This window comes from Stegodyphus dumicola, chromosome X1 (genome assembly GCF_044657685.1).
Source record: "Stegodyphus dumicola isolate Sdum_Otavi_A_Nest chromosome X1, ASM4465768v1".
Lineage (NCBI taxonomy): Eukaryota > Metazoa > Arthropoda > Arachnida > Araneae > Eresidae > Stegodyphus > Stegodyphus dumicola.
The window spans coordinates 165,987,059-166,002,255 of NC_140780.1; the positions used below are offsets into that span (position 1 = coordinate 165,987,059).

The following is a 15,197-nucleotide window of genomic DNA, read 5'->3' on the forward strand; positions in this document are numbered from 1 at the left end:
GTGCAGAAATATGCGAGCAGTTAGCAGAGTAACAGCAATCTAGAGGGAGGAAAAACTCACCACCGCGAGCAACCCTCACCACATCTGTCTAAAAAGTGTGTAATTCTTTTATGTTTTGTATAATTTGCGATTAAGGGGGAGTGTTGAGATATTTGTAATCGCATTCTTACTGGTTAAAAGGAAGTATAGCTTTCTGTCAAGTCCGAAACATTCATTAGCTTTCAGCCAGGTCCGAGTTATTCTGAAACTTAAATCCCATTCTGTATGTTACTTTTGATTGGTTAGTTATTGTGTCTTGTTTATGATTTGTTAAACCATGATCTGTTATGAAGTTATATATATGACCTCTGTAACCGCTTATCGTTGCTTAGTATTATTCTGTTATTCTGCTTGCTTAGTATTATTCTGCCTGCACTTATTTATCGGTGCTATTGCTTGTACTTAGTATTATTCTGCTTGCATGTAACTCTGCGTATTACTCTGCATATCTCAGTAATAAATATTTGCTTTGCGAACCACGGCATTTTCTATGTTTAACAGCAGAGCGTGGTTCCTTAAACAAAAACTTAAACCTTCGAGAGCACGAAAATAATTATGTTATTAAAGAAAAAAGTATAAATTCAAACGCAAAATATTTTATAACTATCTATATGTATCGGTCAGCAAAATTAATTAAAGCTCCCCTCCGCCAATATTTTTGTAATGCCGTCGACGACTCGTTCAAAGACGACTTTTTTAATACTGTCGGCATGCAAGGTCTCATTTGGCGTTGAAAATATTAATCTAACATGATTCAATTGCTGATGTTTTCGGAATGCATAATTTAATATACATGTGCATGCTCAGATTTTTACCGATTCACTTTAAATTATCCCTCAAGATAATTTTTTTCTCAAAGCAGAATTCATTCATCACTTTCCTTCCCTAAGGCCATCCTTAGAAGCAAATATTAGCCCTTAACTATGTATAGCGTAACTACGAGTTTATTTCCCTTAAAACATTTTCCATGAAGGATGCATTTTCTTAGCAGGTTGTTGGTACTGTAATACTCCTGTGAGTATACTGGCACTCAGCAGGGAAAAAGCTCCTGCTCTTGCCAGTTCATGATTGAATCCCGAATTTGGTCTGACTCGTGTTGAAATCCGCAGATAGGTACTTTGATACTTGGTCTGTATACTAGCCTGCAGCAGATGATAGTGTTCCCTACTGTTGCTAGTTATTGAAAGAGTCCCAATACGGCCTGACTTGTGATCGTGGGTAGGCTTGAGGCAGAGCACTCCCAAGCTCAGGTTACAAGAGAATTGGATGTAACATTAAGTGTCATTTCTAATTTGTGGAATCAGTTTAAAAACAGCGAGAGTGTGTCCAGAAGACTAGGACAAGGTCGCTCGAGAGCCATAATGACCAATGACGACCGGTATTTGGTATTTTCAGTCAAGCGCCAACCAACGTCTACAATCACACAGCTGTCTTGTGACCTAAATACTGCCACAGGAACATTAGTTTCAAGGAAGACAGTTGCCAAAAGGCTCCTCATCTCCTGGCAAGTGACTCTAATTCTCATTCCGAAACGTGGGGATATCCCAACACGGATCCGAGGGGGTGAGAAGTAGAGGACTATTTTGCCAGCAATGACCTTGTACTCCATAATACACCATACTACCTTCCAACATTTGAAACGATCATGGGACAGGGCTGGCCTGATCTGACTTTGTCAACTGCTGCCCTTGCTTCGAAAATCCAGAAATGGACTGTTCAGGATGCTCTTTCAAATTCATATCATCGGTACATCACATTGAGTATAATCCATCTCCATACCATATTCATTGTTCGAAGATATAAAACCTCACAGCGCCAGCTAAAGCAATTCACAAATAAAGTTGGCCCATCACTGGCACGAATAGAGGACGCTCTAATAGTGTGTAGAGATGCAAAAGAAGCTGACACCATCACGAATAACATTATAAAGGAGCTGCAGTCCATCTGTAACACTACCTTGGGCATGAAGTCCCCAAAACGTCTTAAGGCAGGTAACTGGTGGACAAAGGCGCAATATGAAAAAGGAGTGAAATACGGCATGAAGACAAGAACTCAGAATAATTTATAACAAAGCGCAAGCTCATTACAAAAAGGCAATTTTAAACGCGAAATTAAAAAGCTGGAGGGACTTTTGCACTAGAAACACTGAAATTTATGGAGTCTTGCATATAATAGGGTATAACAAGGTTTTTCGTCCCCCTCAACATCGAATTTATGCAAGTCTACATACATGGCCTACTGGCACAATGGAGGATACCCTTCAAAAAATTCTGGATACGGTTTTTCCGAATGCAGATCAGGAAGACAAAGATACTCACCCAGTTTACAATCTGGTAACCAGCACGCCCAACGACGTACCATTCACGAATCAAGAGGGGTTTTGGTTGGTTTGGTTTATTTAATTACGGCTAAGCACACTAAGGCTATCTGCCTAAGGGAGATGCCTTCGTGGAGGACTCTCTAAGGGAATCTGGCTCGTATACACGTTACACATTGGGAAAACCACGAAAACGCACATGCAGCCAGCTCGTTCGCGGGATTCGAACCTCGAACCGAACTACCAGTGTTCAGCGACTTAACCGCTCGGCCGCTGGTAGGCCCGAATCAAGAGGTGAGTATAGTCATTAGGTCACTTCCTATTAATAAAGCACCAAGCCTTGACTCAATCGATTATAGAATTCTGAGGGCAATGCACAGAGCACGCCCGGGTTTCCTGGCAAAATTCTTTAACAAGCTCCTGGAACTTAAATACTTCCCTCAAGCTTTCAAGACACTGCAAGTGTTTCTCTTCTGCAAGGAAGGGAAGAATCAAACTAATCAATCTAAACTTCAGACCAGTCTGCCTCTTACTAGTGTTAGGCAAGCTATATGAGAAGTTGATCACCCTGAGACTAAAATACTTTCTAGCGCATAAACAAACTCTCTCAGAATCACAGTTCGGCTTCCGAGAACACCGATCACAACTAACGCATTACACTTAATTTGTAGGCAGATGAAAAACTTCCATAATAACAAACTTCATGCAGCAGTGTTAAGTCTGGACCTGCAAAGTGCGTTCGACTCCCTGTCGTGGCCGGCAATCTTAGAGGCACTTCACAAAACTTAAATACCTGACAACATATTACAAGTTTTCAAGAGCTATCTCAGTGAAAGTACCTTCATAGCAGAGCATAATGGAGGACTTGTCACCAAAAAGCAATTAACGGGCTGTCCGCGGGGATCGTGTGCAGGTCCGGATTTATGGAATATCACCTTCAATTCCATTCTCAACGCGAACAGGCCAGCTCCCTCAAAGGTAATTGCATTTGCAGACGATGCAAGATTTGTAGTTAGTGGCAGGAGCATAGAAATTCTAGCAAATAGTTGTAATGAAGTTATCTCAATGTTTGACAATTTGTGCCGGAAAAAGAAGTTAAAAATTTCTGAGGCCAAGTCGAAATACATGATATTTCATAAGCCGGGACAAGCAATCACACAGAATCCTTGTATCTCTATGCAGGACAGGAAAATCAAATGTGTTAAAGAACTAAAGTTCCTTGGCATCACTTTGGATGGGGCTTTCACTTGGATACCCCACCTACGGGCGCAACGTGACAAAGCGCATCGCATTGCAAATAGCCTCAGAAGAATACAGGGATCAAATTGGAGGTTATATCCTCACATCTTAAAAATTCTCTATTCTACAGTCGTAGAGAAGATAGTTACTTATGGAGCGGCGATCTGGGCCTGCCCGATGATGACAAGAAAAGCCGAAGTACTAAACAGCATTTAGAGACCTTTCGTTCTTGCTATATTAGGGGCGTATCGAACGACTTCAACAGCAGCCGCATCAGTCCTAGTAAGGCTAATACCACTGCCAATTAAAGCGATGCAGGAGGCTGCAATTGACTCGGTTTTCCTACTGCAAATGTGTAAGACTTTCGAGGACGTCACTTATGACGTCTCTGAATATGAGTTCAAGAGTTTCCAGCTGGATACGAACCCGTCCCTTTACGGGAAGGGAGTCTTCACGTACCACGACACAGCTCTCGCACCAAACATAGACTGCCCAGGAGTCATCATATTTACAGACGGGTCCAAATTAGATGGAAAAGTGGGATGCGCTTTTGTAGGATATAATAAAGGAGATGTACTAGTAATCTGGAAAGGACATATGAATCCTGGAAAGATAGTGTTGCAAGCGGAAGTTCTGGCACTGCATAAGGCAATCGGTTGGCTAACAACAACCCGCCAACTGTACACAACAATCTTCACCGATAGCCTCTCAGTAATTCATGCAATTAAAAACCCATGACATTCGGTACATCTTATTACGGAGGTGAAAAAAACGCTAAGAGAGAACACCCCCCACTTCAAAGATCCGCATATCCTGGGTAAAGGCACACGCTGGAACCCAGGGTAATGAAAAAGCAGACGAATTGGTAAAGGAGGCAGCCCAAAATCAGGACGCAGAAGAAGTTTCGATTTTGTTGCCGAAATCGCACCTAAGAAGGCAAGCGTGGGAAACAGCCCTAAGTCTGTTGCACGAGGAATGGGATACAATCCAACAAGGCAGGAGAACTCATGACTTTATACATAGAGTGACGACAGACCGGGTTATCTCCGCACCCTACCTCACGCGCTTCATAACGGGTCATGGACCCTTCCCGTCTTATTTCAAAGACAGAAGCTTATCTACCACCAATATCTGTGTTTACGGCAATAAAGGGTCGCCCGGTCATTATCTTGTGGAATGCCCTTTAACACAGAAATGGCACACTAGTTTCGGTGCTTCTGAGGTCTCATTCAAGCGCTTTCTTGTTAAAGCAAGCAGCATTTACAAATAAAATCAAATGTATAATGGATAAACTCGAAGCGCTTGGACAAGAGCTGTGTCAAGCAGAATAATGTCTGAGAAGTGCCAAGTAGTGAGTTAAGTTATGTGCAGCTAAATATTCGCTTAGTAAGTCTGTTTTTATATGCCTGGTAACGCTCCATATGTACTGCTTGACGTCCTGTTTTTGTTTTTTTGTGCTAATTCACAAGAAGTCATGTTTCTCTATGCAATGTTGTGTAGGCCATGTAAGGTTGTTAATACTATACAGCAGTACTTTATGATTTGAAATGTATTCGTAATGTACGATACGTCAAGCAGAGAATGCCATATGGCAAAGTGTTTAATAATAATATGCAAATTTGTGTAGGTTATGTAACACTGTATATTTTTGCTGTTGTAAATACGTTATATCATGATGTTAAGTTGCCAAGCTCTGTCCATGTGCTACGCTATGTCATGTCGCTATGCTATGCAAAATTATGTATATGCTATGGCAATATGCTATGCTATGTTCAATCACTTTTGTCTACGCCATGCTATGCACACCTGCTGTACAGGTCATGTTATGCTGTTTATTTACGTCAATATATATGCCTCCATGCTATGTTCATATGCAAGGCTATGTTCTGTATGCCGTGTAGGCTATATGGCGCTGTGTATTTTATGTTGTAAATCTGTGACGTCAATATGTTATATCACAATACTATGTATGTTATGTCTATGAGATGCTATGGTATGTCGCTACGCTATATCCACCTTTCATGTAGTTGTTACGTTGTGTATTTAATGCTGTAAATATGTAATCCTTATGCTATGTTATGTCATATCATGTTGCAATGCTGTGTCATCTTATGTCTATGCTACGCTATGATATGTTACCATGCAATGTCCACCTGTCGCATAGGTCATGCCACGCTGCGAATTGTATGTTGTAAATATGTAACCTCAATATGTTATGCCTCTGTGTCTTCTCTATGCTTAACTATGTTATGTCGCTATACTATGTCCACCTGTCGTGTAACTCACATTACGTTGTGTATTTAATGTTGTAAATATGTTATGTCGCTATGCAATGACTATATTCTATACTATGTCACGTCGAAATGCTATGCCATGTCATGTCTATGCTGAGCTATGTTAGTCGCCATGCAATGTCCACCTGTCGTATATGTAATGCAACGCTAGGTATTTTATGTTGTAAACATGTTATGCTCTAGATGGAGAGGGTCCCGGATTATACCCGATTAGTCTTTGAAAGCCGTCTGGGTGTCCGGCCCTGCTGTCACCTATCACCTGCCAGAAGGCTCCATGATACAGGACTCTATGCCAGAAAGCCCGCTATTTGCATCCCACTCCCTCCCTTCCACAAAAGAGAGCGGTTACAATGCTGCATACAACACCAAAACTGGATACAGCTTCAGTAGGCTAACGTTATCTTCATGAATGAATCCAAATTCAGTCTACAACCTGATTCTCAGCGATTATTGATATGAAGGGAACCTAGGACCCAATACCATCACAACAACATCATGGAAAGGGACCATTATGGTGCGAAGGCGTGATGGTCTGGGTAGGGATCATGCAAGATAACCGCACACCGCTCCGTGGTGTGACACTGATTCTGTGAATCCTCAGAGGTAAAGGCAGGAGATCCTACAGCCCCATGTGCGAATTTTCAAGGGTGCTATTGTCCCTGAGTTTATTTTTATGGAAGACATTGCACGACCACATAGGGCTAACCTGATTGATGAGTATCTATAAAGCGAGGATATTCACCGAATGGAGTGGCCAGCCAAGTATCCTGATTAATCCTATTGAACATGCTTGGGATGCTCTTGGGTGGACTGTTGCATTACGCCAGCCAAGTATCCTGATTAATCCTATTGAACATGCTTGGGATGCTCTTGGGTGGACTGTTGCATTACGCCAGCCTCCGCTCAAAGCCATTCAGGAGTTAAAAAGTCTTCTGGTGGAGCAATGGATGCGACACAGGCACCAATGAACTGTCTTGTCAACAGCATGGGTATTCGTTGTGCATGCTGTCTGTCTGTCAGAGGCGACCACACACCATACTAGCCACATTTTCACCGTCATCTTTCAAACTCAAGTTTGGACAACATTGGACTCTTGGCCATAACTCATGCTAATAAATGGCATTTTCATTGTTGTTTTGCACACATTATTGTAATACAAAAGCTGTATTCATATTTAATTTCATTAATATCTATCCTGTATTTCTCGAGATATTTCGGAAAAAGTGTTATATCTCTTAATTTTGTCCACCAATGTAGATTGAGGTTATGGCACGACAATCTGTGTAATCTGCGCTTCTTAAGGTTTTATTTATTATTTTTTTAAACCATGGATCCATGGAGCAATAAGCTGTCATTACATTGATAATTACTTTGGCATAATTCAAAGACATTAGCAATAACTCATGCGGATTCATATAGGGCCAATAAATGCAGTTCTTATTAAACTTCACAGTAAGATGAGACAGGCCTTGTCGGTCCAGTTCCCAATGGAAAGCAGTTATCCTCCATGTACCGTTTCAAGAATTCTTCAATAAAATTCTGCGAAATCCCCGTTCTGTATCATCTGCATCCCGTGAAAGTGTTAGGAAAAAAAAAAAAAAAAAAAAAAAGGTTTCGTGTTAACAGCAGAACTTTACGGCAGTTCTGAATATATCAGAATTGTTTACAAGCTGGACACTTGTCCTGCATTCTATGTGATATTTTTTTAATCTCCGCTATTACTGTAACATCTAGTAGATAGTCGCTATGTCGTCTTCCATAGCATGTTGCACTCTTGCCTTACAACTTGCGAATTAAATCATGGACATTTTACCCTGAATACAGAACCTAAATTATAGATCCGATGAAATTAGTGTAATGCTTCAGCAGCTCTGCAATCGTTACAGTAATACAGCTTTAATAGTTCATGAAATCTGCTTTCTTTTCTATGAAAGCACAATAATGTGTAAATGCAGAAAACAAAGAATAAATAAATTGGTTTAGTTTATTTGATTATGGTAAAACACCCTAGGGCTATCTGCCTATGGGGAGTGATGCCTTCGTGGAGGACTTTCGAAGGGAACTGGTTCGTATAGACGTTACCCATAGGGCAAACCATGAATACGTCCATGCAGCCAGCTCATTCGCTGTGATTCAAACCGCGGGCCGAAATACCAGTGTTCCGAGAATTTACCGTTCGGCCGCTGGTGGGCCCATTACGCGCTTTGTCTGAATGGTGTTCTTATCGAAATTTCTAGAATGAATGGAGAAAGAAAGCGTCAACTATGGTGTTGCCACCTAATCCACTATCTATGGCAGATAATAGCTTTTTCGTCTGCCATTGTTTAAAATCTGGTAGCTCTCTTGACGTTTCTTCCATACACTGCTTTCAGATATTCTGTTTTTCTTAGCTCCAGATCTCGTGCCGTCGTGATATCACAGAATTTTATTGGAATTGTTAGTTGGCTAATTAGTTGCTTTAATTAACGCGAGCTATTTTCGTACAGGATAGACTGTATAAAAGAAAATACCACGGAAACTGTAACCAGCCCGTTCGCCAGGATGTGAACCCGTGTTGACATGCCCATGTTTAACTCCTTCATTCACTCACTTCCATTGGGTCTGTTTATATTAGAAATTTTCGTAATGCTGTTAACCGTAACTGTGAACGTGTTGTAAAATAATTTTCATATATTTTATACCTTATATGTTACAAAACTAAATCTTCTTTATATGGTCATTTACAAAATTATGCTAGGGTATTTAGGTGTTCTAAATTTATGTAAATTTTGTTTATTTAACGTTACATTCCTAATCAGAGGGGTTTTATTTATTTATTTATTTATATATTTTTGACACATCCACTCTGTTTATTATCCATGAAGGCGCAGCATACGCCCCACCAAAAAAAAATGCAATTTAACTACTTAAAAAGTTTTACAAGTTGACATGCTCAAGCACTGTGTAATGGATTTATGTTCTCGTTTTTTTTTTTTTTTTTTTTTTTTTTTTTTTGTATGAATCTTTGGATATGCTAAAAAATTAAGGGCTATTTAGTTATATAAAAAATTACATTGATCCTAGCTTGCCTTAACTCATAGTAAATGCTTACATATAACTCTGCTTCCAAATTAGAATATTTCTTTTTACAATATCTCCCTTTTTTTTAGCAGCATCTAAAGGTATATTCTTTCAACTTGACTTTACTGTTTTGCTACTGGATACAAAATTAAAAATTTTATTTTATTTATCTAATTCTTTCGTCACCCATTATATAGATCCACCTTCTCCGTGCACACACACTCATGGACGCTATAGCATATCAAGATATTTTATACTTCTCTTCCTTTTCTTCTCGAGACCTTTTCTTTTCTTTTCTTTTTTTTTTTTTTTTTTTCTTTCTTTTCTCCTCTAAACTACTATGGGCCATTTATTTTTAAATTTATTTTGTTCCAATTTTTCTTCCTCGCCTTTTGAACTCGTATAAAACAATACGAAGTTCCTTTTACTCTCCTCTGGAAACCGAAATTGCCCCCTTTCTATATTTTCGCCCATCGGAGCAGAAAGACTTAGTGGGTGCAAAACAAGACATCTGTCTATTTTGCTTTTCTCTCAGAGTGTGTATTTCGTGAAGCAGTCCCGATGGATTCCTTGCACTCTGCGTTGTCAAGATTGTCATTTGTTGTTTACGTTATTGAAAGACTAGGCTGTAGCGATGAGAAATGCAGAAATTGATTTCTTTAGCTTTGATATCACTCTTAGTAATGGCTGCTACGATTATAGCTACTTCGCAGCATAGAACGCTAGCTAATGCGTTTTAAAAATAGTATATAATAAAAATAGAGCTCATTTTTTTAGAGGAAAAGCAAAAAAAAAAAGGGTAAACTGTATGTTAAGCATTTAAATAACTTTAAACAAAAATGAAAGCTAGAAAAAGTATGAAATTTAAAAAGATTTTCACGTATTAGATTTTATTTTTTCAAAAAATATTCACTTTTTTTTTTAGGTAACTTACTTATTATAATGCAGTGTAATGCATTTCATACTTTCTTCTTATTTACGTTAACGCCAAATGTTAAAAATTCAATCCCCCCCCCAAAAAAAAAGTCGAACTTCCAGCCGAGCTTCGAATATATTTTTGTTCTTGTCATTAGCAGCATGAAAATCTAAATTACTCCTGCTTTTATTTGAAATAAGCACAGATCTGTAGCATACACCACGGTTCGCTTCATTTTCCTTCCGCAAGCAAATATTAGGTATTTTGCTTTCAAAATATCAGTTTATAATTTTCGATTTAAAGATTAAGAGGATTTTAATAAATTAATAATGCTTGGATAAAAGCTGGATCTTCTTACTTAAGAAATGTCTGGAAAAACTGGACAATTAATATTAAAAATATTAGAACATGCCCCTTCAGAAGCAGAACGAATTGTAATGCTTTTTTCTAAAGTTATTCTTAACTTCTGAGGGGTGTTTTGTCGATTCGTCGTTTTGTTCGAGTGATACATGAATACAATGTTTTTTTAAAACATCCTCCATGAAGTTCAGCCACTCAGTCATTAGTAGATCGCCTTTCCTTTAAATTCGGAGAGAAACAATTATTGCTATTGTTCAGTGGCTACGTTTTGGTTCTGCAAAGCACGCAAAGCTATTTGCTTAAAGGGAGGGATGCCTTCGAGGAGGGTTTTTCTAAAGGAAACTAGCTCCTATCGCGCCCCCGATTTTGATGGAGAACACCGCGGGGGGACGGGTCCGAGAGTTTCCCACCCCTCTCCCCTTCTGCTAAACCACACGAGCGGACATTCGGCTCGCCGCATATTTAGACTGCCGTCATGCTGCACCGACACTATACATTTACAAACATCCATGCCTTTTCCGGGATTCGAACCCGGCAGTCAGCGACGCTAACCACTAACCGGTTGGGCGCGTTATATTTCTGCTTGTGAGTAACAATTCGCAGTCACCTATCTCCTATTCATGTGTGACACTTTCCTTTCTTTAAAAATATAACATGTCGCAATATCATATTAGTGTGTTCTTCACTGGATACAGAGAAAAGGCTTTCCTAATCAACCGCTACAGAAATTTGAAACTGAAGAATGCATAAAACGAAAAGAAGTTTTGCATAAAATCGAAAAATAAAAAAAATTCTCCGTTTCTGAAATATTTGAAGGCAAACACAAGTCCGATATTTCCTATTTTTATTTTGTATTAAGAAAGCAATGTTTATTTTTGTTTGCCTTCAATTTTTTACTTATTTTAACAAATCTTTTTAACAAAACATTTCTGTTTAGAATCTCAAGAATTTCGAACATTTCTGAGAAGCAATCTCAAATTTCGAGAAAAGTAAATTAATTACTAATTCAGAATTTTTTTTATTTTGAGAAAATTAAATGTTCGGAAATACATAATCATCATGAGTGTTTCAACCAATGTGACTACCCACTAAAAATCTTAGGAACTAACGTATTCAATATAAAAATTAACAAATCTGACAGGGAAAAAAATACATACCAAACCCTTATTTACTTTTGTTTTACTCTGTTTATGGCATTTTACAATATCAGTAAATTGTGATTGAACTCATTTTAAAAGCGATATTTAACACAAATATAAAAAGAAAAATTCAAAACTCTCCTCATTATAATCAACCACGAGAACATGAATTACAGTGGTAAGTGATCATAACCAGAGTCCCATTTGTAATTGCACCATAGTTTGTGTATTAAATGCAATTCTATCATTTTCTATGTAGTTTTAGGCTCCTTTTAGCATTTAAAATTAAAGATGAAATTTTCAGTTATTTATTTTCTTCATTATTTCTTCATTATGTAAGAAAATATTAGTTCTTCTACAGCGATTCCTAATTAAAAACCTTCATTCGAAAAAATCATGAATTCGTGGAACATTGCTTTTGCAGTCTTCGAAATGAATAAGCACAGTAAACAAAATTTATATTTAACGAAAAATCCGTGGCGCATTTAGTATTACAATAAAAGAAATATTCCTCACTTTAACAAACTCAGAAAATGGATAATAAATTCAAATTCGGAAGGGGGGGAATTGACTATTCGCAATAATTATACAAAAAATATTTACATAATAATGCTTAAATTATGCTATGCATTAATAAAAGTACTACTGATATTAACATTTACATTATTATTTGTTGCCATTATTGTAATTAACTTACAACGCGCCAAAAGTGCTTATGTACGAGTAGTACCAAATTAATTTTCATATATAAATTGTGTGAGTATGGAGTTGGAAATAAGAACGTTAGTGAAGAGTGACAAAGAGTGTAAATTACTGAAACACGGCAAAACGTACAAAGCTATCTGCTTAAGGGAAGCATCTTCTTGGATGACTTTCTAAAGTTAGGTTATTTAATTACTGCAAAGCCTCGATGACTATTTGTCTAAGGGGATGGATGCTTTCGTGGAGGACTTTCTAAGAAAAACTGGCTCGTATACACGTTTACACATGGGGAAAACCACGAAAATGCCCATGCAGCCAGCCCGTTCGCGGGATTCGAACCTCGGACCGAACTACCAGTGTTCATCGACTTCCGCTCGGCAGCTGTGGACCTGACTTTCTAAGAGAAACCGGCTCATATCCATGTTATACATGGGGAAATCCCCCAAAAACAGGGTCGAACTATCAATATTCAAAGGTCTTAACCACTTGGTCACTGATGGAGCCGAGAGAAGTAAAGAGGGGGGGCAAGAAATCATGCTTATGTTATTGAATGTGATGTGACAGGAAAGAAAAATGAGTTTGACTGTCATGTTGTAGTCATGAACATTATTGACACTGGAAAAAGAAGAACGCACTAGATTTGTTAGTAAGTGTTCTAGAACATTAAAAATTTATAAATAGTACTAGAAAATCGAGTACGAAAATACTAGAGGTGGTCATACTAATTTCGATACCTGCATTGTTTTCAAAAAAATACTGAATCTGTTTTATCTTACTATAAAATTACTATTTTTTCCAGGAATAGGTCGTCATTACAGGATGCATTTTCTCAAACAATATAATTTTTGCAGATATTCAAGGGGAGAAGCACACCAGTTACAAAAACTATTTTACCAAATCAATTAAAATTTAAATTCCTAAATAAAATAAAATATTTCGCTTCGAAAATTACATGGCAATAGCTAGAATTAAGTGCATTCGAGAATAACTGTTTCTTATTTTTATCTTGTATTTACATTTAAAAGAATATATCCTTTAAAAACAACGACCTATATCTGTAAATATCAACTTCGAAATACTGTACAGAAAATCGTTCATGTCAAAATTATAACACGTGACAGTGATTGGCGGAAGGAGTGAGTAAAACGTAAAGAAGTGTCAGGGACCTTAAAATAGTCTCCCTGAGGGTCGAGAGCGGGAGAGAGAGGGTGGAACGTATCTTTGAAGCCCAAACCTATCCCTCACATAGAGATAACTCCCGTCTTTCAGATGGTCTATAAACAGTCGGCTGTTGGGCGAAGCAGAACCATTTAGACGTCTCTCCAAGCGCGTATATTAAATACGTGGATCCTTTCCCAGCATTACTTACAGTTTACAACCCAGACCCAGAAGACGACTCCTATGTCAGTGGGTTAACTATGTTTGTTTATTTTTCCAAGCAGCGAGTTTGCAAAGAAATTTTGAAGAATTCGGACTTAATCTATCGAACTGATTATCACAGTCACTAGACTGAACACCGAGCTCTCAGTTTCTACGGAAAGGCTTTCTGTTGACGCATAGTTTGTAATACTGCGATCAATATTAATCTATACGAAATCGAAAATATCTATTCGTTACTCAAACGAAAATTCAGTTTTTGAATTCATCATTTACGAGAAATACTTTTTTAAACGAAAACTGGAAATTTTCTAGTGTTAAAATAACGAACAACCGAAGAAGTTTCTTTTCTCCAATTTGTTATCAAAGACAGCAGAAAGATTTGAAATCGAAATACACTTTCAATATATAAAAGCATACTACTGATTGTAAAGAAAGAACTCCTTTTAGTTTCGGGGACTGAGTAAACAGAACATTTAGCAACTAAGTGAACTGGATGTCGAATGTTTCAATATGCTTTGTGTAAGATCTTAGAAAGAAATTAGAGAACTGTGTGTGAAAGTTTCAGCCAATATCAAAGGATTGTATTGAAGGATCAGAATTAAAAGAATTGCGAAAAAACGTGTGAAAACTGCAACGTTTTTATTCGATTTTTCAACGTTTTTATTAATTTTAATCTTTAACATTAAAATTGTGTTGTGTTTGCTTTCGTATTTAATGCAGTTTGAATTCGTGAATGTGCTCTGCATTCTTTTGCTAATAATGAAATTATTTGCTTTAGTAAAGGATTCTGAATAAACCAGGAACTGCAGTTCAAAAGACCGATCTGCAAATGTGAAACTTCTATTAATTTTCAAGATTCAGATACTCAGCCGAACGAAACAATATCTTTTGAAATAAGTTTCAAGCGTTTTCTGCATTTAAAAGAAGCAAAATGAAGCTGTAAGTTTTTCTTTTTAAATCTTAACTCAATCTGCATGAAATTATTTTAGTCTAAAAACGTTTAATATATATTCTACTTGAAATAAGGCTGATTTTGTAGGACTTTTAATTCCAATATAGGTTATTATGTCTATATTAAAATTCCATTCTTTACTTAGTTATACTAATTTATTTAATCCTCTTGACTTCATAATGTTTCTTTCTTTTAACTGGCTGCCCATCCCTTTAAATTACGGACTTCTAATTCCCGAAACAGCTAAATATTTAAAAATAATTGTAACTTTGAATTTTCTAATTATTTCGAAATGCGGATCAGAAATAGAAGAGAGAAAACTTAGGCATCGTTCATCATTTTTCCTCCAAGGTACAAAAACTAATTTTTACAATTACAAAAAATATTTATGATTATGTGATATTTAAGTATACCATAATAAGATAGTAAAAAGAGTAATTACTTTTAAAATGCCATTTTGTAATATTTATTATTTATTAAGATAATACAAGTGTAAGTTTTACTACATTCATTGCAATTCTTGAGCAATTCACTTGAACATTCTTGCAATATGTCATTTGCGTATGACGCCTTCCAGCCATCGTCTTGAAATGCTTTAAAGTTATATTATTTATGTCGTCAGAATTCTGTGTGTAAGTTTTTTTTTTTCCAGAAATCAGTTAAGTAGTCTTAGAAATAAATTCAAAATGCAATTTTCACTATTAACTGAGAATTGTGGCAAAATGTATAAATATCTAAACTAAAGCGGCAATACTTTTGTGTTGATAAGAAAGATAATGAAATACTATAAATAAAAATG

At 37.2% G+C, this 15,197-nt stretch overlaps 1 protein-coding gene across 1 annotated transcript in view; it reads left to right on the forward strand.

Moving 5' to 3' along the window:
• The first annotated feature begins 13,292 nt into the window (after positions 1-13,292).
• The window catches only part of LOC118188338 (uncharacterized), a 250,162-nt gene continuing 248,257 nt past the window's right edge, over positions 13,293-15,197 (forward strand). Inside the window, exon 1 of the mRNA XM_085807424.1 lies at positions 13,293-14,385. Coding sequence (XP_085663550.1) covers positions 14,378-14,385 — 8 coding nt within the window. The 5' untranslated portion in view covers positions 13,293-14,377. The remainder of the gene's footprint in view (positions 14,386-15,197) is intronic.